Source organism: Episyrphus balteatus, chromosome 3 (genome assembly GCF_945859705.1).
Source record: "Episyrphus balteatus chromosome 3, idEpiBalt1.1, whole genome shotgun sequence".
NCBI lineage: Eukaryota > Metazoa > Arthropoda > Insecta > Diptera > Syrphidae > Episyrphus > Episyrphus balteatus.
Window position 1 is genome coordinate 81218960 of NC_079136.1, and position 24616 is coordinate 81243575.

The following is a 24616-nucleotide window of genomic DNA, read 5'->3' on the forward strand; positions in this document are numbered from 1 at the left end:
ATTGTGCTGACTCTTTAAACGTGCCGACGATTATCCACTGAGGAAGTTGGGCTCGCGACTATCGGAATGACAAGACAAGTTGAGTCTCATTCAATACGTAAACCAGTAGAGTTGTTTAAATATTAATCCCTGCGAATTCCCATAATATAACATCTTTCGATTGTTATAACACTGATATAGACATAACATTTACACGCAATTAGAGCCAAAACACAAATGCATATAACAAAAAAAACACTTAGCACTCTATCTTTTTCGGGTTAAGAGGTAGACCAAAAATAAAATTTAAAAAAAAAGTTACAAACATGCTTTTTTTGGACACCACTAGTATAACTTCTCACCCTGTCATCTTATCTTCAACTGAAGAAAATGTGCCGGTAGATATGGAAAAATTGAGCATTTCCTTCACGCGTTTCTTAATATTGAAAGGAACATCGTTTTCTTTAGCTGTTAATTCTTACCCCTGTTACTTTTAGCCCCACTCTCCCCTACTACCGATTTCTGATAGAACTTGTCAAAAACCTTGCGCTTGAATTTTCTAACAAAAATCGTACGAGCAGGTCTTGAGAAAAAAACCATTTCCATGATTATAATGACAGGTACCGTTATTTTTGGCCAATAAAAGGATCAAACCGACATATCTTCAGAATATGTACTTGCAACAACTTTTTAAAAATCACAAGCAAATGTTGAGCTACACTATCTACCAATAACTTTCTCGTTGAATTTGATTTTAGAATTGATTTCATAATATTTGTTGTATAAGTAGTCAACGACTTTTAAAGACATTCAAGGACTCTATGTCCTTTTCTCAAAAAGCCTCTCCTTTTCTCAAAATGCGCGCCCTAATATGTATAAATGATGGCTTCTACCAGCAGAAACTTTCAATTTGCCATTTTCCATATAAAAAGAATGAGGAAAAATGTTTTATGGAAAGAAAACTGAGAAGATTTTTCAGAAATATTAATTTTGTAATTTTCAGAAAAAAAAAAAAACAATTTTGTTTAAATTTAAATTTTGTTGCATAAAGATGTAAAAACTTACTTGTCTCAGGACGTTTCAAATTAAGATGATGATGATGATTTCAGTTTATGTTTTGCTAAAGCTCAGTTATACCGACCAGGATAATGGTTCTGAAAAAAATAAATGAAAATGTACATGAAAAAAATTTGTTTTCAGTTTTTCTTTGAAGTGAAACATTTTGAAATAAACCAAAGATCTAAATACATATCGCTCATTTACTTGAGTACTGTCAAAATTCAAAAATCACGAGTTTTGAGTTATTAATGCAGAAGTTATTGGAATAAAATAATCTTTAATCCTGCAAAAAGTAATTTCTTAACTTTACAAATTTTGAATTTTTAATTTTCACATTCCAAACTGATTTTCCTTTGGGCAACAACAGTTAAAATATTTAATTTAGTTATTGACGAAATTTTTAAAACTCAAAAACGATGATTTTCATTCATTTTTGTTTATATGGAAAACCCTACCCAATTCGCTGGTTAATTCCTGTGGAGTAATTGCAAAGCGGCTTTACTTTTATTTTTGTAAAGTCCATAGACTCGCATTCAAAGAGATTATATTCTTTTAACCGAAGAAAAGGTCAAGGATTTATTTTATAAATGTTTGTTGGTTTATTTCATATTTAGTTTTGGCTACATATTTCACAATGAAAGAATTCAATGTCACATGTATTTTTTCTTTTATTATATAGTTATTTTATATCCTCTCCAATCCTGTTGCCAGCAGCAGCTTTATGAATTTGGAAATATGAGGTTCTACGCGATTATCATGCATTGATAATAATGAAGCGTTTATTAGCGAAATAACTTTTTTTAAATTTTATTAAATTCATTAATATCAAAACTACCCTCTAACCCCCACATAAAAACCATTTAACTTTACTCTTACTAAAATAAGTATAGATTGATTTCTGTTATCCGTTGGCTTGTTGGAATTTTATTATTAGAATTGTTATTAAAATAATTTATTGAATTTAATTACAAATGGAATTTCTATAAATAATACACAATCAATACCTAATAAAAAATTTATAGTAATTTGGAAATGTTATGTAATTTTTTTTTTTTTCAAATAAGAATGACAGAAATAAAAACTATTGATTTGTTTGGCAGCAGTAATATAATTTATCAATCCATTAAAAAATTTGTAGGTACACAACTTTAAATTAATTAATAAAATCATGAAAAAAAAACAATGCAAAAAAAAATAAAAACTTTGTGCTGGATTTAATTATGCAGCTTAATAACATAAAATTCAAAAATACAAAACTATTTCACACTGGAATCGAGTTATAGTCGTACTCGATTTCAGTGTGAAATACTTTTGTGAAATTAAAAATGACAATATCTCATCACAGCTAATGATTGAACTATTTGTGTATGTATATTAGGGTGGGTCAAAAAAATCGAAATTCTTTTTTTTGATTTGGTACTCCGAAAAATCGATTGCTAGACACCTCTAGAATATACACACCAAATATGAGCCCTTAATATTAATGGGAAGGTCCTCCTCTTCGCAATTTTCCATTTTTACATCAAGCTTCTACTAAAAAAAAAATCATTTATTTTTAAACCAATTTTTAAGAAATGTCTTCACATATTCTTGTAGGAAATTGAACGCTCTATAAAAAAGGCCTTGCACACATTTTTCGGATATCTAACCGTTTAATAGATATTTGAGGTCCAAAAATCAAGAAAATCTTTAAAAATTCGTTTTTTGGTCTAAATTTTGTAACAAATTGAAAAATTATAATCATTAAACGCGCAAGACATTTTCTTGTAGGAAATAGATTGTTCCACAAAAAAGGTCTTATTAACTTTTTCATTAATCTAACCATTCTAAAGATATTCGACGTCAAATTAAAAAAAAAAATATAAAAACATTTTTTACTTTTAAAAATTTTCTAATTCACTGAAAATTCATTATTTTCAAATTAACAAGATATATTCTTGTAGGGGCTTAAACGTTTTATAAAAGATTCCTCAGAATCAAATTGATTGTTTTAACCGTTTAGAAGATATTCGTATCCAAACCAATGCCCACTAATTCCAATAGTTTTCTTATGACCCGTATGCATTGTGATTTGGATAGGAATATCTTTTAAACGGTTAAAGCAATCAATTTGATGCCAAGGAAGTTTTATGCTTAAAAGTCGATTTAAAAAAAAAATGATTTTTTTTTAGTAGAAGCTTGATGTAAAAATGGAAAATTGCGAAGCGGAGGACCTTCCCATTAATATTAAGAGCTCATATTTGGTGTGTATATTCTAGAGGTGTCTAGCAATCGATTTTTCGGAGTACCAAATAAAAAAATAAAATTCAATTTTTTTGACCCACCCTAATGTATATAAGTATTTTTCGCTCTTTTTTTTTATTTTAATGCACATACATGCATTCATGCCTACAAAAAGTAAAGGATTAATCATAAAGGGGTTGTGCCACGAAAATAAAAAAAAAACATTCGGTCTAGGCTAGGCTTAACTAGTAAATGCTGCTGATGCGAAATAAAATGTCAAATACAAATGACAACAAAATCGCAACCGAAAAGTTACCTACGTTAGATTATGTCTGGTCCAGTAAATGACGTTTTTAGCTAAATCAACATTTTTTAAACTTACACTAAGAGATGTCTAGTGATGAATTAAATAAAAAGCACGACTAGATCTCTCGAACTTGCTCTTAAAGTTCATGTTACTTAAATTCTTTTAACTTTGTATATTTAAGTTTGGTTATGTATTGTAAACCTATGAGAAAAAAAGTAAAATTCGTCCTACAAAGGCAAAAAATAACAAACATAATGTACCTATATTAAATAAGTTAGTTTGCCATATTATAGTGCATAATTGTAAATCGATAAGTACCTATCCAAAATCCAAATTTAAAAAAAAAATCAGTGTCCCGTTTATGCATTGTCTCATTTGATTGATTTTTGATTTTTTTTTTTTTTTTTTATCTTTCAAAAAAAGAAATTTCAAAATTTGTTTAAATATCCAAAAATTTTAGTTTTGAAAATTTTAATTTTGATTTATATTCAGGCGTCATAAATGATTTTGCTTTGGATAAAAAAAAATTAGTTAAAATATAAATTAAATTAAAAAAAAAAATTGGTTCTATAGGAAATTCTGTGAATATGGATTAATGAAAAAACGTTTTGAATTAAAATATACCTTAATTATATAATAAAACAAATTACTTCTTATCCTCGTTCCTTGTTTAAAAACTAAAACAAACTTGATTTTGTTAATCAAAAACGTAGGAACCAATTTTGAGAAAAACGTTATGTTTGGTCTAACAAAATTAATTCCAAAAAACCTCTCTGTACAGGGTCCAAAAATTATTAAAAAAAAAATCAACGGTTATAACTAAAATGACGTGCTATACTTTTTTGTAAGGCTAATAACCTTTTCTTAAATTTTGTTTTTAAATAAAGATGTTTACAAAATTGTTTTTGATAAATTTATTTTCAAATTCAAAATTAAAAAAAAAATTAGAACCATTTTTTTGTTTTCAACATTGTATGTATTTTAGTACTAATTAAGTTTTCAAAATTCAATTCTGTTTTTAGTTTAAAATGTTTGCAGTATTCGAGAAATTAAAACAAAAAAACTACTTTAGGTATTCTAAGAAAACCCTTAATTTTTTGTTTTCACGTGGCTGGACTTGGTAAATTAATAAATGTGAAAGGGGCACAAGACGCTTCCCTGGAAATAGTAACGGATATATGAAGTTATGCTCAACAAAGAAATACAAGTCACAGGTATTAAAAACTTAAGCTTTTAAAAGCCAGTTCCATGTACTTATACCAAAAGATATAGAAATGGCTGACACGATATTTTCGTGTGGTTTTTGGGTTGGCAACAATTGGTCAAAACTTAATAAGTAAAATGAAAATAGGAGTGATTTAAATTTATTATGGACAAATAACCATCCATTTTTTGACTTATTTACTTGACAACACCTTTTAACTAAAAAATACCTTTGTATTATTATTTTTCAAATTTGCTCATTGCATGTGACTCTTAGACGGATACTTCGCTGAAATTAGGTTAAGTAATTGAAAAGTATGTATATCCGATGCAAGTTCTGAATGTCCGTCGTTTCATGGTAGAATTCTTCTCAAATGTTTAAAGTGGTTCGGTTCATGCAGACATTTAAAAACATCAAGTACATGAGACCCATGAGTTGGCTTTAATATTTTAAGCGAATTAAAGAACATTGTGTATGCATTAAAGATCGAAAATCGGCACTGTAGATATGCTGTAGATGCTAGAGTGCTTTTTTTTTGCCACGTGTGTGTATATTTCATGCAACACAGACTGGATGAATTAATTTTATACGTTACGAATACGTTCGTTTTTTTTTTTTGTATGGTATGGAATTATGGATATGCAATAATGGATGAAAGCGAACAAGAAATATGCTGGGCATTTTAAATTTCTTTTTTTTTTTTTACTTTTCTTTTAATGCATAAAAAAGGTGCTCTGCTCTGGTTCATGACATTTTTTGTACCAATGAATAATTATGATCCTTTATTTGCCGGCAATGATTAACATTATTGAAGGAGAAAAAAAGAAAAGGCGAGAATACTGTTATTTTGATACATAGAATTTCCTTAGGGTTGCACTTTAAACATGTTCGAAATGATTAATTTGTTGGAACTAGTTGATTTCATTACATTAAATTTTATTTTACTTTAAAAGAAGTTAGGCAAAATTTTTAACATTTAATATGATTCAAAATTAATAGTTTTCGATGCTATTAAAAGTCCATTCACATTTCCATTATTCTAAACAATGTTGAAAATTGGTACAATAATAAACGTTGCCTTGCAGTAGGTACATACATATGAAAAGTACGAAAAAGCTGCTGGGCAATTCCATGGTAACGCACGTTAGGTTAGGTTAGGTAGAAATGGCTGTCAGGAAAACAACTGACACACTTAGACCATTTATTGGTCCGTTGTGATACCATGATTTTGTGAGGAAATTCCTCACTAATTAAACCAGTTGGAGCTTTTAATAAAGCGGTGAAGGTTGAAGATGTCAGTATTGATTAGCTCACTGGTATCTTCTAAGAAATATTTTTCCAGGTATTTTTTACGTCTACTGGAAAGGGCAGGACATGAGCAGAGAAGATGTTGGATTGTTTCTTCTTCTTCCTCATCAAGGCAACTTCTACAGAAGTCGTTAGAGATTACGCCAAGTCTTATGGCGTGTCTACCTATGAGACAGTGTCCTGTTAAGACACCTATTACAGAGCTGATATGCAATCTGCTTAGAGACAACAAATTCTTTGAACGTTTTGGATCTAGCCTAGGCCAGATCTGCTTGGTCGTTTGGCAAGTTATAATGTTTGACCATCGTATGTTTGTTGCCTCTATAGCTTCTTGCTTCAGCATGAGTTTGCACGTTGCGATTGGTATACCAATATTTGCCTTATTGCACGTTACATTCACAAAAATTTTCAACACATAAAAAATTTTTTTTTTTTTTCAATTTTAATGTAAATTGATACGAAATTACTATCCATGAATGGACCATAACTATTACTTTTATAATTAACTAAAAAAATTGTCTTTATTTTTAACATTTGCTTGGGAAAAATAAAAGTTTGATGGTAACTCACGTTACAAAAATCGGACACGAATTTTAAGAGTCCGACAGTATGAAGTTTTTATGTGAAATTAAGAATCCCTATTTGTTTTCAATGAAGATTCCATACATACAAAATTACAAGCTTTTAATATGAGTGACAAAACCAAACATTTTTTCAATATTTCGAGGAAAAATTTTAAAATATTTAAGTAACTCACGTTACATTATTTTGGTAACTCATGTTACCTGCGATTTGTGGTTCCAAAAGTAAAGAAAAGATGCATTTTCACTCAAGTTTTTTTTTAACCGATTAGTGTGTACCGAAGCTTGCTTAAATGTTAACTTATTTTAGCACTCACGAGGGGATATTGTCATCGTCACTATTAGACTCATCATATTTTCAGTTTGCTTGTTTTTCCGTCATTTTCATGTGAAATTCTTCTGTTGTTGGCAAGCTCATGCTATAAAAATGCTAAAGATTATTAAACTCCCTGAATCTTATGTCTATCCATAAGGGAATACAACAAAGAATCTTTACTTGCAACTTGCATAAAAGTTGCCGTTTGTAAATAGTAATTTGCTAATAAAAAAAAGTAAAAAAGACTGCATAATTTGTTCAAAATTCGTGTCCACTTTTTCATGGAATTACCCTGCTAGAAAAATACAAAATCTCTTCTTTAGCAAATGTTTTTGACAGAAGTTCATTCTGGTTGGGTTTAAAAAAAAAAAGAAATGATGTTTAACACCAAAAAGGATGAAAGTCCGAAAAGTTGGCAGAAGTGCAATAGAGCTAAGAGATTGTCTGAAGTCATAATTCTTTAAAACATTGCCTAAAGCTTAATTTTAATTTTTTGTTGATAAAATACAAAACTATGTACAAAGTATTTTGAAGTTCCACGAAAACATTTTCCAGAAACAATAACACCAGTGTATGTAAATAATTTTTGAAAAAAAAAAATAATTCGCAGAAAATGATTGTTGAGGAAATTTAAAAAATAAATAGTACAGGTAAAACAGTACATAAAATCAACAAATACCAAAAAATTGTTATCCTCATTAACCAAGGATCAAAAAAGTCTACACAAAAACTTTGTTTTTCGTGGACAAAAGGGAGGGAGTGAAGATCAAAAATATAGTGAAAAAAATTGTGTGTGGAATATAATCATATGACACATGTTTTTATGGTACCTTTATATGGGTGTTACCTTTCAATCAATTTTTTTATGAAAACTCTTTATTCTTGCTTTCTGTCATAAATTTAACCTTTTTACCAAATTTCATTGGAATGGCCCATAAATTTTGTTTTCACTAAAACAAAAAAACCCTTTTAACCATGATATTCTTATAGACGCTTCAGATTCTTGTTTCCAATCTCAAAAGTAACATATTTGCTGAGTTTCAATAGAGTACCACTAGTATTACTTAGTTTTTCCAATAAACGCACATTTTCTCTAAACCTAAAAAAAAGACCTTTTCACATGAAAAAAATGTAGACTTATTTGATTCGTAATTCCCATGGCAAAAACAACATTTTTAAGAAATAACGTAAGTGTAGGTTTTATACCATTGATTTTATTGGACCTATTGAATTCGTTGAAAGTGCGTTACATTGAAAATCGCTAGTAAACTACTAGTAGCAGGGGCGTACACATCATTGGGACAAGCGGAGCGATGCCCCGGGGCCCCGGACAAGCCTGAGCCTACTAGACATAATATTTCATTTAAAAATTAAATATTTCCTCAGGAGCCCCAAAAAAATAAAATCGGTTTTTTTTTAAATAAAAATTATATATTATCTTAGGGCCCGAAAAATGAATAATCCTAGCGATACATACAAAAAACAAATTGGGCGTGTACGTACTTTTTTGTTTGTTCTTATTTTCTACATACATAAAAGGGGCCCCAAAATTTAGTCTTGCCCCTGACTAGTAGTACTTTGCCACCTCCCAAAGGAACAGGGCTTTTATAAGATAATTGACAAAAATGTCAAAAAATAAATTTTTGTTTTTTTTTATTATTGTTTTTATGTACATATTAACTAAAAAAATGTTTGGATTTTTTTTTTTTGTTTCATATTATAAGCTTGTATTTATTTAGTTTGATTTAATTTAATTTATTTGTTTTTTTTTCTTTGACTATTTATTTTAAAATACAGAATTTTGAAACATTTCAAAAACTTAAAATAATGAAAACTAATTAAATGAATACAATACGTACTCATTTTGACTAAATCTTTTAAGAAAAAGTTACTTTGCATAATCAAAGTCTACAAAAATAAATGATATTTAACTATTTACTTAATTAAAAGAAAATGAAAATTTTCTTTTAAAATGATAGATACTTAAAGTATTAAATTCCATATTTAATTTTAATTTTGTATCTTAGCTAAGGGACATGAACACAAACAGCATCGTAATATTTTTCCCCCCAACTGATAAGTAAAGGCTTAAAAAAAAATTTACAAAAAAGGGAATAAACAAAAAAGTTGCTTAAAAGTTCCTTTTTTAATTTTGGCTCTCATTCTGTGAAACAAAAACAAATATGCAAAACACCAACAAAAAAAAAAAACAAAGCAAAAACCCTTCTGGCGAAGTTTCTACCCTTCCCGGTTAATTTTCCTTTTTTTTTTTATTTTCTCACCCAATTCGGTGCGCGCCTCATCGTCCTCGTTATCGGTTGAAGAAAACAATTTTCATTTCCAAAACTAATTTTATATAATAAAACATAACATTCAAGTAAATGTCTTTTGGTATTAAATTTGTTTGCAATTCTTTGAGGTGGCAAAATCATTGGCAGAGGTTTTATTTCATCAAAATCAGCAAAGGTAGGGATGTTTATTTTTATATTTCTTGCTTGAAAGGGGTACGCATGGGAAATGAATAAAAAATTTTGTTTTTTTTTTAGAGAGAATTTGTATATAGCCATTTTCGTATTGAGTTTTGGAGCTTTAGGTTTTTTTTTTCGTTTTTGCTCGAAGAAAGAAAAACATTATTGAAAAAGTCTGAAAGGATGTGAATTCAATAATGATATTGTTTTCATATAAACAAGTGACTATAATGATTTTGCGAAACGTAATTTTATATTATCTTTATTGGGTGTATTTTTTTTTAAGGATTGTCAGGTGTGTCTTTGTCTGAGATTGGAGAATTCTTTTCAAGATAAACAATAGAATAAAGAAGGTACTTATTGCTATTAAAAAGTTTTTAAATGTTAAGGCGTGTTTAAAGAGAAGAAAATCACAAAAAAAAACCGCTAAAATAAGCACGACTTTATTAATATAGGTAGGTATATAAAAGCAATTTATTATCAAACTTCATGAAGATTAATATTATAGCCAAAAGTACAATGGTATTTTTGCCTCTGAGACCAATAACGATGAGTCATATGTGATTGAAAAGGTATTTTTGCATTCATCAATTGTTTGTATAGCAACAAACTTCAAAATTATAGACAAAAATGTAGAGTAGGGTAAGAATAGGCAATATTCGGAGAAACGGCCGTAGAGTTACTATTTACTAAGCTCACAAGGTTAGGGGTTCAAAATTAAAGTTGATAGAGAAAATTAAAAAATAGGGTTACCGCTTTTAAAATTGGAACTTCTAGGTGGCAACCCTATTTTAAAAGAAAAAATGGCATATAACATATCATTGTAGTATGATTAAAAAAGAAAATTTTTTAAATGTCACACAAAAGCCTAAATGGGGAAAAAATTAATAAAATAATATTCGGAATGTAGGCCTACAAATTGGCAACCCTATTTAAATTAAAAACAAAAAAAAAACACATTAAAAACTCATACTTCATGAAAATCGTAATAGCCTTTTTTCAGAAAATTAAACTTTTTCAAAACGGATTCATGTGTCATATAATGTATGTATGTATCTATGACAGGTACCTTAATTTTGTTGCAAAAAAAAAATGAATTCCAAAATCCTCTCTGTACGTGTACAGGGTCCAAAAACTCCTACATACCAAGATTTAAGTGGATCGACCCATCCGTTTAGGATTAAGCTCCCTACAGACCGACAAACAGACGGATAGACAGACTTGCCACTTTTAACTTTTATTCAACAAAATTGTGGATTCGTTATTCTGTATTAAAACCATTTTTATTTTTTTAACTTGATTTTAACCCTCTTTCGGCAAACGGATGCGAATTTGGCAGGCAAAATTTTTAAATTAACGATTTTTCAAAAAAGGTGTTCGCAAAACAATCTCATTATAATGGTGACAGTATATACATATTTTACGAATTGTGAATACTATATTCGAATTCTTAGGAAAATTTTACATCAATTTCATATCCATATTCCCTATAAAATATTGAAACCGAAAAAAATTATAACGACATGAAAAAGTAAATACCAAATTCGCACCCGTATGCCTTTCACGTCACAAAAAAGAGGTGTTCCTACAAGAGGGTTAAACTTTCATTTAAAATATTTATTTTCATACTCCTAAGATCTCTCTCCCGATCCAATGAGATCCGAGTGAGATGATTCGGCTTGCCGAGTTATCAATCCGTACAACTTTTCTCAATCGAAAACAAATTAAACGGTTTTTTTAACAATGAATTCACACTGCCAAAATTTTTCATTATTCAATAAAAAGTAGTTCTTAAAAGTTCTTCTTTTTATGCTGAATGGGAGTAAGATTCCAATATCATACTCACCTGAAAAAAAAATTCCTTAAAACTCATTTTATTAAACTATGAACACACACAAACATTTAAACTGCAAAAGTAAAACCAAAAAAAAAAAAATATTGCGGTTTTTTCCGACAAAAGAAAAAAAGAAATGATGTTAAGTCTTATAAGTTATGACCCTTATTGCAGTTTTTTTTTCTATGCTTTAAATTGCAGTTGTTTTTCTTTATTTTTACTTTATTTCAGTTATTTTTTACAATTAGTATAATATGGAGGTTTCACTTGTTTGTTTTTATTTTTATTATTTCTACATAGGGGGATATGTAAATGCAAAATTTTAATTAAAAACTGATAGTTCTGTTAAGTTATAAGGTATATTTTTTTTATGTTTAAAACCCTCGTTATCTCGGTATTTAAAAAATTCTCTGTAAGCTGTCAGTGATTTTAGGCCATTAGCACCATTATTTCTCGTTACTCTACTATAAAAAATATGAATACAAACAAAAAATTGTTTAATCCTAAAAAGTATTTGGGACACAACAGTCTGGTATTAAAATAATACACAGAATCCTTCATTTCTCCGAATATGTATGTTTGTTTGTTATATTTAAGTATGAACTTCACTCTAGTTAACACGAAAATTATGAGCACGTTGACTGCGTTCAATTTTTATGAAGGCAAATTTTCAACAAAATATTATATAGTTATGGTCATGAATCTGTTGGAAAAAAATAACAACTCTGAAGACCCCAAAAGAATATCTTAAATTATTTGCATATTATAAACGTCGTTTAATTTTTCAGCTTTTATTTTCAATAATTTTTGCTGTGGAATGTCCTTTTATTTTCGGTCAACAAAAGGTTACGAAAACAATTTTCTGCAAAAATATTAAAATACAAAAAAAAATCACTGCCTTGTTTATTTGATGTATTATGGTTATTAATTATATTCAATTACATTAATTAACTTTATCGATGCCCCATGTTGTGTCTTACATAATAACGAACAACGTTCGGTGGTGTAATTGAAACAATCATTAGTTGATTTTCCGACGAAATATAATTAATTGGATATCGTCATGTGCGTGTTTGAGTACTTTACTTTTAAAATATACGCATTGTGTCGCATACTTTTGATCGTATTTAATATATATTTATCTAAGTAAATACAGGGTAATTCGTTTTTAAAATGCAACAAAAATCGGTTGATTCAAATCAAAAAGAGTCATACAGTCAGTTCATCTTCATTCCATATTTTGCTTGCAACAACAAAATTTTAACTTAAATTAAAACTTTTTAGATACATACTGAATTACGAATAAGTTACAAATACCTAGTAGCTAGCAGGGCTGCCACCTTACTCCTTTAGCAGTAGATCTACTGCGTTTTAGCCCAAATGAAAATCTACTGCGCAGAAAAACGAATCTACTCCCCTTTTAAAAATTTTAATAGTACCTATTGTTGTCCATTACTTCTGAATTGCGGGCGAAAAGTTGTTCATGTTCGGGAAACTAGCCGTATTTTTAACTCTTTTTCAGATAATTCGAGAAGTTACCGACATCTGTTAGCTCAGTTTTATTTTGGCTACTGGTGAAAAGTGAAACTTGCAATACCTGTTAAGATTTCGGGCGAACAAAATGATGTGAAATGACGTGGAACCGAAGATAGAGCTGTTTTGCTTTTTTTTTTACTGTTGAGCTAATTGTTTAATTTGTGTTGTAGTAAAATATGTTTCTGTGATTTGAATGTTGTTTGTATATTTAAAAATCTACTGCGGTATATTGCAATCTACTGCGCTTTTTCTTGAAATATACTGCGCTCAATTATCTTTGGGGTGGCAGCGCTGGTAGCTAGTACATATTTAAAATTTTTATCTGAATGCACGGGGGTCGGTGCCCGGAGATTCCAATACCAAATCTCTTTGGTATGACAGTCGATAAAGAGAGTCTGCAAGACACAACCGCAGTCCTTAGAACTTAGCAACAGCTAAAAGGACCTAATAACATTCTGCTTAGCATTAGAAGCACTAGATTCTTCCATACCGACATTCATAAAGGCGTTTGGCTATCTCCTGACGGTCGAACTTGCAACCAGCATACTTAAGAATGTACCCAACTTTAGTTCAGCTAACATCGACTCGACAGAACAATCAAACGGAACTGAAGAAACAAGGAAGCCATCGCAAGGCAATTTGTATGAACTGCTCAAACCGTTTACTAATTGCAATCTATAGAGATAAATTAAAGTTATGTTCGTACCCAAAGCTGTTATCACTTACGGGTTGGTAATTTGGTAATTTGGCATAGTTTCAAACGACTTCTGTAGAAGTTGTTTTGATGAAGAAGAATGATGAATCCAACAACTTCTTTCACACTGACACGCTTTATCAAAATGACGCTGAAAAATGCTCGGTTCTCTATCAAGATCGAAAGAGTCTCATCCGAAACATTCGAACCAACCATATGACTTCAACAGGGTGGTTCACTCTCATATAACTTCTTAAAGCTCGGCAAGTGATATCAGCGCATAAATAAAGCCAAGTACAACTCTTGGTAATCGCTGTTTCTTTTTTTTATGGAGGAACGATACAATCATCACCCGATTTCAGCTGTATGGTAGAGATTAGAGAAGCATGGAATCTCTCGCAGAAATATGAAAGTGATCTAAGCTTATTCCAAATGAAGACCTTACGTAAGACATGAAAAAATCTGGCGAAGAAGAACCCAACAAAAAACTGTATGAGTTGTTTATCGATACGTGTCAATGGTCAGGAATCTAGATGAAACACATTAAACGAACGAACATCGCAACTTTAAAGTTTTTAAAGCCAAGCCAGAGTGCACTTAAAACAGAGAGAGACCAAATTTTCAATAGACCGATAATTACGAAGGCGATCTGCAACGACTTGGACCAACAGCTGACAACAGTTTTTTTTACGTGAAAGGTAACCCATTCAAATAAGTGTTTTAAGCAGATTTATTTTCTAAATGGTTATGGAACCAATACAAAATTTTGTCACAAAAATAGATCGTCCATTCTATTTAACTTAGCATTTAATCAAAAATATGTTTAGCAACAGCCTTACATTAATTAAAGATCAAATAAATATCAATTTGAACAATATTCAAGCCTCTATTAATTGTAATTACTGCATCAATGAAAAACAAAATTTAAGTTAATAAAGCTAACTATTCTATTTGACTAGCTTATTTAAAAAAAGAAAACATCATAAAGAATTAGTGTCACCAAAAACCTCTTTATACTTTTTTATTTCAAAACCTAGTGTCACAAGCAACAAAAAAATCTTTTTTACCATACTTTTCTACCCATATTATACTCATTTTTGTCTTTGAGAGTTGAAAAAAAAGAAATCTCTTTTGATTTTCTATTTTATTCATTCATTAAACAATCTCTTTCAAAAGTTGTCTATCTTGCTCATCCTCCTCCTTCTACTCCTGCGCCAAACTTATACAAAAAACCATGAACTAGATAGAATTAAAACAAAACTAAGCACAGCAGAACTTTCTGCTGTAACCAAAACACAAAAAAAAGAAAAAAAAACTCAAGTCCCTGCAGTCATTTTCTTACAATTTTTAATGGGAAAAAAAATATACTGCTGCTACCTACACTTCAACACCATTACGTATATATTATTTATGAATTTTTTACTTGCAGTCAAATTAGTCTTACCATCTCATTATATCACCTGGGTGTATAATTTCATTTATTTAACATAAGCACTGGTTTTATTTCACAGTTCCTGCACCACCACCTTTGCCGTCACTTGTTCCAAAGCCACCACCACCACCTCCACCACCATTGGGTCCACCAGTGGACTTTGAAAAGAGAGCTCTCAACGAGAAACAGAAGGCAACAATCGAAAAACTTAAGTAAGTTTTATTTTTTTATTTTTCTTCTCAAGTTTAATTTCATTATTAACCTTATAATAATTGTAATGTTTTTTTTTTTTTTTTTTGTAGGACACGACCAAGGAGACGACCAGATTGGTCGGAAATGATGAAAGAAGTTGAAGAAGGTAAAAAACTACGACACGTGCAGTGCAATGATAGGTGGGTAATTTATTTTTTCTTTGATATAGGTATTTTCCTTGAAACAATAAATGGAAAGCAAATATAAATTGATTTCAAATTCGAAATAACTGTGATAGAAAATGGAAAGAGCGTCGGATTCAAAAAATTCTCTTTGCCGAAACCAAAAGGAAATTTCAATGAAAGTTGACGCCTGTTGTTGACACAATCTCTATAGGATTCTAAGATGTTTTTTGTTTAAAAATTATGGCCTAACACACATAGGATTAATTCAAAACATGAGCCTTTTTTTCTTGTATATGAATATTTCTGCCTATATACGATCGCGATTCATCAAGTCAAAAGAAAGGAAGGATACCTTGATAGAAAATTCTCCGATTTTGAACAAATCGGAAAAAAAAATTCTCCGAACGGATACCTCGATAGGGCTGATTAATTTTTTCTATTCTATTTTGTTTTTTTGGTTTCATAGATCCTTTTATTCAACTGTCAAACTACTAATACTATCATATTAGAATTTTTCAATAAATTCGAATTATTTATTTGTTCAACTGAAAATTATTTGTATTACTTATTCGCGTCGGTTTTTTTTTTTTAATTTTATAAAAACATTCTTGCAGAACATTCAATTTTTTACAAGAAAATGATTAAATCTATATTTTTTGATGAATCATTAAAAAGTTATAAAATTCCAAATCCAAAAACATAATCTTTCCCATTAATCATATGGGAAATAGAAATTTGCGATGCGGCAGTACTTAATATTAATTTTAAGGGCTGTAAATTTTACAGTATCTTTTTTTCGTCATTTCCAACACTATTTTCGATATACCTAACTATGAACAAAAATATATTTTTTTTAATCAGGTTATAGTTTACCCAAAAAAAAGTCATAATTTAATATATTTTGAACTTTAAGTTTGAATAACTTCAAATGGGTTCACTCTATGAAAAAATGTGAAAAAATAAGAGATATTTTGTATAGCGCTCAATTTACTGTAAGAATAATATTACAGTTAATTTTTACAATGCTACCTATATTGTAGTCAGAAAAATTAGAAAAAAGAAATTATTTTTTCCCATGTTATTTATATGGAAAATAGAAAATTAGAAAAACGCACCTCTAAATTTTAATATTAAGAGCTCATTTTTTGAGAAAATATTGAGCCTGTTTTTTATTTGAAAAACGAAAGTTGACTCAAAATGCCACAGCCTAATAAATACACTTGATGGTTTAAAATCAACGGACATGAAAGTATCATATTTTATTAATTAATTAAAATTCAAAAAAGTCTCACCTCATTCATATCGCTAAGTTGATGTATTTTATGTACATATTTAAAATTGTTCATTCCTTTGGACAATCGTATTTCATGGAAATTTCATTCTTCGCTTAAAAATTCAAAGATTGGAGTTTTCCGTTACTAGTAATTGCAGCTTAATTAATTTTAATTCTTTAATTACTTAATTTTAATTCTTTATACAATATTTTTATTTCTCTAGAAAAGTTCACATCTCTTGCTTAAAAATGAGTTCGTTTAATTTTCGAAAAATCACAAATAATTTTCATCTATTCTTTTTTTTGACAGTCAAAGCAATGAGAAATTAAAAAAAAAAACATACTTATATCAAGAAAAACATCTTGAGTTATTTTTGAATTTGACTGCACAGTGTTTTTGATTGTTTAACACAATTTAACCTAAACATATAAGGTTTCTCTACATATTGTCATTCAAATTTTTTTGTTACTTTCTATAATTTAGATTTCTAGAACACAGACTTAAAGGTGATAGATGAATTTCGGAAACATTTTTTTTTTTTTTTTTTTTCAATAAAACTAGAAATTATGTTACCTTTCATTGTTTTGCCGCTATTTTTTTAATCAGTGCTCTAGCGAAATAAACATTCTTTCCTTGAACAATTTTTTCGTAACACCCGCTCTGCAAGAAATCCTATTGATATGACCCGAAATTCTCAGAATGAAAAAATGGATACCTACATTCCGTTTGGATAACTTTCCATCCCTCAGTGGGACTGTGAACATTTGTTTAGTGTGTCGTTTATCTGCTTTTCATAGACTTAAGACATAAGAACATTTTTGAAATATTTTTCGAAACTGTGACCCGGGAATGTTTTAACCGGTATACAGGACACTATTTTGTCTCTGATCTTATATGAAAAAGACTTTGCATACACAAAATTCCAGATTTTCTGTAATGCTAATTTTGTCTTTTCGCTCAATAATGTTGGCTTTGATGCTTCATGAAAAAATCTCGTTTCGCGTTGACCAAACTCAATGTAATTTGAAGCAAAACGTTTGGTTTGATTACGTTAGCGAACTCACTTTATAAAGCTTTTGCCGGTTTCCTTCACTCCACTGAATTTACCCTTTTTTTTTAATGATGGAACGTAAATGAGAATAGATTTAGATTTAAATCAACAACAACAACAAACTTTAAAACGAATGTCAAATACGAAATTGAATCGTAAGTTTTAAGAACGGATAAGTCCATTTTGGAAAACGCAAAAAACTGAATGGATTCAGATTACAAGAAATAAACAATGCAATCAAAAATTACATATCTTATCTCCGACTATTAAGAACAGAATAAATCCTGGATTTATTCTTTTCTTCAAAGTTATGGGATTTTTACCCCCTGTAAATTCGACAGCCAAAATATGTTTTTGTTTTGTTTCGACTTTGAAGATGTGTCTACGTCTAAAGATACCATTTTCATCAAAGTCATTTTCGGAAAAAAGTGGACTGACTCCGTTCTTAAAAATGACGATTCAATTTTTGAGTAGGTAAATTTTGTTTACAATTTTGTGTCGTGCATTGAAAAAAAATGCTACAACTCTTCTAATTCGAAGTTCCCTTTAGCTCGAACCAATTTTCATATCTCTCGAAGATTCCACTTAAAAGAAATCAAGTGGCATTATTCATATTCCTATGTGGTTATTATATAACGTGTTTTGGATTTATTATATTTTTTAAGTTGTAGTCGAATTTCTTAAATACCCACTTAATATTATTTTTATTTACAGATCTCAACCAATTATCACGTGTAAATCAATGACAAAAGTAGATGATAAATTTGTTTATGAAACAGAAAAGGACAATGCACACAACAAACTATTGAAACAAATTCAAGGTGGCATTCGATTAAAATCAGTTAAAACCAATGATAGAAGTAAACCATTCCTCGATGGTCTACGGAAATTCCGTCGTCAAATGACCATTGAAGAACAAATACAAAAATCTGAATCAAAAGCAAATCTACACGAAGTTGTAAGTTGTAATGGATTAAACATTTTTTATTGTACATATGTACTTCCGAATAAGTTTTGTAATAATTTGTTAAAACTTATTTTAGCCTCAAGAACCTGATGAACCAAGTGGTGATGAATTAGATGACATTGATAAATTGCGCGACGATCTTCAGAGTACAAAACAAATGCTCGCGCTTGAATTGAGAAATCGTGAAGCACAAGAACGTGAGAACAAGAGGCTTTTAGCGAAAATCGCCAATTTGGAAGCTGAATTGCAGCGAGACAAAACTCGAGGAGGTGATAAGGATGAATCTTCATCAGCGGCAGCAGCATCATCATCATCATCAGGTGCGGATGATGTTCTTGTACAGTCATTGAAAAAAGACGCAGAAGAAGCAAGAAAAACATCAAAGGAACTCGAAAAGAAATACGAAAAGAGTGCCGAAGAATTGGATGCAGCCAAAAATGAAGTCGAAGAGCAAAAGAGAATGATCCAACAGTTAGAAAAGAAACTGTCACAAGCGTTACAAGTATGTTATGTTGTTTGTGTTTGTATTGCTAATTCCAGACGTTATACTACAAATACCAATTTTATGACAAATTTTGGTTTCTGAGATTTGAAAGAGTTGAAATGACCAAATTTAAAAAAAAGTGGTATTTGTTTAATTTAATATAACTTGTAAATTTATTTGTTTGTATTTTGTGCACAAAAAATAATTCATTTTTATTAAGTATGTATATTTGCTTAAAAAATAATCTTTTACTGCTTCGCTTAAATAACAAATTCAAACAAAAACTAATAGCAATCGCCTAGTTCAAACGCTATAAGGCCCCAATTCAGCTTTTGCTATTCTTTTGAAGATCCCAGCGATTCGGATATTTATTATAATTTGCATTCAACTTCTGAATCTGAAATTCAAGTAAGTTAACCAAACATCAATTTTGCTTTTGCTTTGAGCTAACTGGAAATGTTTTTCTTTAACAAAAATTTGAAAAAAATAAATAAAAAAACAGCAAGAAGAACCACCACCGCAAATAAACAATATTAAGCACATTTCAAATCATATTACAAACTGTATGAATTCATTGAAGGGTGGTGGCAGTTCTATGAATGGTTCACGTCGCCCCAGCGAAGCCAATCCAAATAAAGAAAGCTCACCAGAATTGGAATTGGAGCTGTCGGAAAGCGAAGAAGACGAAGATGAGGAGAAGAAGGCAGAGCGTAAAAAGCGACGATTAGCTAAAGAAGTGAAAATACTTCAAACAAAACTTACAAAACTCAAGGACAAACAAGAAGCTGCAAAGAGAGAACGAGCAAACCTTAAGCAAATTATGAAGAAAAATCATGTTCTATTGAAGTGAGTATAAATTTTAAAATTAAATCATTTTATTCATTCGTTCAATAATATTTCAGGTTAAAGGTAATACCTACAAAAACAAAGAATGATATTCCTTTCAAAATTGTTTTTAACTTCTCTTATTTGAACTTAATTAAGAATATCAAAAATTATTTACCAAGGGTGTTAACTTGGTCTAAGTGATTTTAAGCTACTCCCCATTCAGTTAGTTAAAATTGCTGCCGGCTTTTTTCATTTAAAATTATTTAGGGTAAAATATTTAGTCTACGACTAATAACGTTAACAATTTTAATATTATCTTGCGCTAATATAGAAATTGAAAAAACGTTTTGAGTGCAAATAAATGCTAAACAAGTTGGTGTAAGTCATTATAACAAAGTAAATATGTAGGTATATAGCATTGGAAACGTTACTTTTCATTATGGATGTTGATAATAGAAAATAAGTCAATATCCAACACATTTTTCACGATAGATCATTGAATCTGATTCAAAAATCCCTGTTTCAAATGGAAATTATTTTTTCTTAAATATTAATCAATGTTTAAGTGAAAGATTGCAAGAAAAAACAAAAATCAGTTATGGACAGGGGAAACAAAATACTAGTTCAAAGCAGGGGTTTAGAAATTTCACAAGAACTGCATTTAGTCGAAAGTCGTAAAGTTTCTGGATGAGCAAAATACCAAATTTTTAGAGCCTTTAAGTTTGTCTTTTAGAATATTTTGTTTGGACTATTACTTTTGGAACTGGTCAAGAATTTACAAAAACAAATGTTCACATTAATGCCGTGTGTTGTGAAGTTGAGTGTCCAAATATGAGTAAATCTTGATAAAAATCAAGATCAGGAAAACTTGATTTCGATCAAAGAAATTATCTCTTTTGGGAAATGTAAAATTTAAGATACCAGTATTTCTCAGTTTTTTTTGTTAAAGATCGTGTGTATTTCTATTAGGAAAAAATGTTTTGCCGATTGACATGAACGCTGTTACCGAAGCCTTATGTATAGTTTTGAACATTAGAACCTGAACACAAATGCGCATTGGAGGCACTGAATCGAATTATAATAATTGTACAATGACTAAAGACAATTCTCTTACTGACAATCGATTTCTACTCAGAATCATTTCTTAATCGACTGCTGACTATTAAATAAAGGCTCTATTCTGATCATCGGCTTTATATGGAGCTAAGTAAAGAAATTTCAGCACATGATGAACATTCAAGTTGCATTGGTTATCGATATATCTCTGGAAGATTTATTCAAGCAATTTGTAACATTGATTGAAGAATCATTTTTTTTACCAAACAAAATAAAACAAGGATGTGTATCATATAAAAATCTTTTATAACAAATCGAGCAAAAACAAATCAACCAACTATTTAACTGAATTTTCTTAACTCATTGCATGTGCCAGGCTTGCCATCGTGCAATTTATTAGCAAAGGTTGGATCATGATTCCAAATCTGAACCAACAAAAGCTACGTATGAAAGAATTGAATTTTCGATTTATTTGGCTACAAATCACGAACCCAATACAATAGGGTTTGTGGGCTGAATCTAGAAAATGAATGTTTCTCCCATAATCAAGTGTAAGTAATGTATGTATGTGTCGGAAAATGCCAAATCTTTTAAAACCTTTTTTTTTTATTAATTTTCTAATTGAATTCAAAATTTTAAGTAATTGTATCTCATAGGTATCTCATCAAATAAAATTCTTGAAAACAAAAATAAAATAAAATAAAATAAAATAAAATGACGTTTATTTAAAATTATTTTTGATCCTGTCGCCCTACTTTCCTTGATTACAAAAACACCCATTACAAACATTTAACTGCGCTCAAACACCTGACAGTCGAGTCGAGGTAACCACCATCTTGTTGCCCTTTACTTGCAGATTGCAAAAATACTCATTACATACGTTTTACGTATGTGCCCAAATACACGACAGACGAGTCTAAAAATTCGTATTGGGCATACTTTGGGTAGGTATGCAATCAAGGAGAGGGTGTCAAGAGCAACAGGGTGAGGCTAAAACGATAAAACATCTGTCATGGGCACGGTTGCCACAATGGACATTTATGACCAAAATTGGTCATTTTATATTCACTTGGTCAGTTGGTCATTTTTTCTGAAGAAATGAACCCGCGAAATCAGCCCGCGCTATCTTTAGTTTAAAGTCTTTATTTTTAGTTTACCCGAAATATTTTTGTTCGACTGTGTGCCACCAAAACTTAAGTTCGAAATACGGGGAGTTTTCCGAACGTGAACAACTTTTCGACCAGAAATCAGAATAGGGGAAAAGTGACATAATTTTATTGAGTGGAATCTTATTCTCGTGAAAGCCAGGCTATGGCTGTATAACTCCACTTTCAATTTCTATGTCCTCAAAAATAATATAATATATTATCTAAAATAAAATATGTTCAGAAGAATAGAGAATTTTTATTGAAATATACCAATTAAAGATGTTTTTATAGCAAACAAAGCTGAGAAACTTCTTATCTAAAACAATCAATTTTATCTTTAAACATTTGCAGAAAAATGGTACTTTTGATGCACTTTTTCTCTGCAAAGGAGCCAATACTTGCTGGCAGACTATCGTTTTTGTCATCATCATGATTGGGACTGATTGTAACAGTATGAATAGATTACCTCTCCAGCAAAATATTTACAGGCCCGTTTACCCGGTTCTCGGCGTCATGTGAAATGGCTCTTAGACTATATAAAGAGCAATCCTGGGATTATTGTGCTTTAATTTTCGTGATAAAGTGTTGAGAATAGTAAATTACTTAATTCAGATACTAGAACCCTCACCAAATGAGAAAACCGAAGGCATTATATTCAATTACCTTTTTTTGTATTAAGAACTTTAGAGGAAATAGTTCTCAGTGGCGCAATGATTAGTGCCATCGACTATCTCGCCCGAATTCTGTGGTCAAATCCATCCTCTACTATTAACTGTCGTTTTTTGGACTTAGCGATAAACTGTAGGTCTCTTCTATTGCGAATTATTTGCACGTACTCAAGAACGTTTGAGAGTTATAAGTGACCAGGCCCTACTCTTTCATTGGGGTCTTCGTGCCACATATTTATTTATTTTGACTAGCTCTCTAAATATATTGGAGTTTATCCCATTCAATTGGCATAAACTTGAGTTTTTCTTAAAAGCATCTTAAATATTTGCTTAAATTCCTAAAATCCAATTTCAGGGAAGAGAATAAGAAATTCAAGAAATTGGAAAAAGAAGTACACAAGATGGCAGCCTCCATGAAGGAAGAAGTCGATGACGACGACGAGGAGAAGGATGACGAAGAAGAGGAAGAAGAAGAAGCAGAGGAGGAAGAAGAGTCTGAGGAAGAATCTGAAGAAGATTCTGAATCGGAAGAATCAGAAGAAGAAAGTGGATCTGAAACAGAAAGCGAATCAGAAGCTGAAGTAAGCCTTGACTTAAGAATTTTCAATTTTGTTAATATTTTTATTTTATTTATGACTAAATTAAGGATGCAACAGATGAGGACAAGAAGACCAATCTCGAACCTAGAGTTAAAAAACACGAAAATCGGTTATCAGCTTTAAAGAAAGGCAATGTCTTGTTGCAAGCCAATGTTGATAATCTTCAAGATGAGATTTCTAAAGTGCGTGAAAAAGCTAGCAGCTTACAAGCTGAATTGGATTCAGTTCTTGCTGATTTAGGATTATAAATTAAAATGCAAAAAGAACTAAGGGATTGTTATTCAAAGTTATACAACAGACATCAAATAAAACAAATTAATTGCATTGAAATAGGAGCAAATTGAATTTGAGAATCTTTTTGTAGAGATTGTTCTTTTTTCGTATAAAATGCTTATTCAATGTTATTTTTTATAAAAATATACTTAACTTAACAAGAATATCATGTTTGTGATGAAGGAATACAGTTATAATAATAAAAAAATAATTTCATTTGGAGTTTTTACTTACTTTTACAAGTGGTCAGAACGTACCTTTTTGTTTTGCAAGATTTTATTCTACTTGAGATAAGTATTAATTTTATTTTTTTTTTTGTTATGCTGTTCGGATTATCAATTCCAATTTGTTTAAAATCATAATTTTCAACAAATTTTATTTTAGAACAAATAAGAACATTTTAAATTTCCTTTTGTTTTGTTTTGAAATTTATGTTACCGACTGTTGTGGTTTTTGTGAAATGTCAAACAATAACAAATCGTTCAGATGTTTAGACACAAAAAAACAAAATTCGGAGTAACTTTGTTTACACGTAGGTACTTGTCCATCGAACGTGAGTGAGTATTTATGGTGAGTTTACACGAGTCGATTTTAACCGCACAATATGTCGTACGCACACTGGGGATTTTGCGGAAAAAAGTCAAAAATTTTAAGTAAGTAAGGACAAGTTGTTGAAAGTATAAAAAACGAAGTGAAAATACCCTGAAATTAAAGTTGTGTAATTTTTTTTTGCTTGAGCCGACTCATACACTTTTATTTTTCCGTAAAGATGCCATAATTTGTCTATAGTAAATCGAATAAATTATTAATTTTAAAGATGTTAATTATTTTATATAATTATTTAAAGAAAAGAGAAAAAAATGGCTTTATTTTTTCATATTTTTGTATATATAATTTTAGCTACACTTGCCTACAGTTAGAGACTATTAAAAACATTTTCCTTATGAAAT

At 30.0% G+C, this 24616-nt stretch overlaps 2 protein-coding genes across 10 annotated transcripts in view; one reads left to right on the forward strand and one right to left on the reverse strand.

Moving 5' to 3' along the window:
* LOC129916170 (glutamic acid-rich protein) overlaps nucleotides 1-23867 on the forward strand; it is a 56375-nt gene extending 32508 nt beyond the window's left edge. For 3 of the 5 annotated variants that reach the window (XM_055995982.1, XM_055995984.1, XM_055995981.1), the window contains exons 2-9: nucleotides 15021-15153; nucleotides 15244-15333; nucleotides 18358-18601; nucleotides 18687-19112; nucleotides 19386-19502; nucleotides 19597-19940; nucleotides 23150-23375; nucleotides 23441-23862. In XM_055995982.1, the coding sequence (XP_055851957.1) occupies nucleotides 15021-15153; nucleotides 15244-15333; nucleotides 18358-18601; nucleotides 18687-19112; nucleotides 19386-19502; nucleotides 19597-19940; nucleotides 23150-23375; nucleotides 23441-23641 (1781 nt within the window). In that variant the 3' untranslated portion in view covers nucleotides 23642-23862. Of the gene's footprint in view, nucleotides 1-15020; nucleotides 15154-15243; nucleotides 15334-18357; nucleotides 18602-18686; nucleotides 19113-19385; nucleotides 19503-19596; nucleotides 19941-23149; nucleotides 23376-23440 lie in introns of all 5 variants that reach the window. The other 2 variants (XM_055995979.1, XM_055995980.1) reach the window with 2 other exon arrangements.
* The window catches only part of LOC129916171 (trichoplein keratin filament-binding protein), a 228060-nt gene extending 203954 nt beyond the window's left edge, over nucleotides 1-24106 (reverse strand). For 2 of the 5 annotated variants that reach the window (XM_055995987.1, XM_055995986.1), the window contains exons 1-2: nucleotides 23901-24106; nucleotides 1045-1133 (exon numbers count right to left, since the gene is read on the reverse strand). The gene's annotated coding sequence lies outside the window, so the exon portion shown is untranslated. Of the gene's footprint in view, nucleotides 1-1044; nucleotides 1134-16610; nucleotides 16812-23900 lie in introns of those variants that run through there. The other 3 variants (XM_055995988.1, XM_055995990.1, XM_055995989.1) reach the window with 3 other exon arrangements.
* Between the last annotated feature and the right edge of the window lie 510 nt (nucleotides 24107-24616).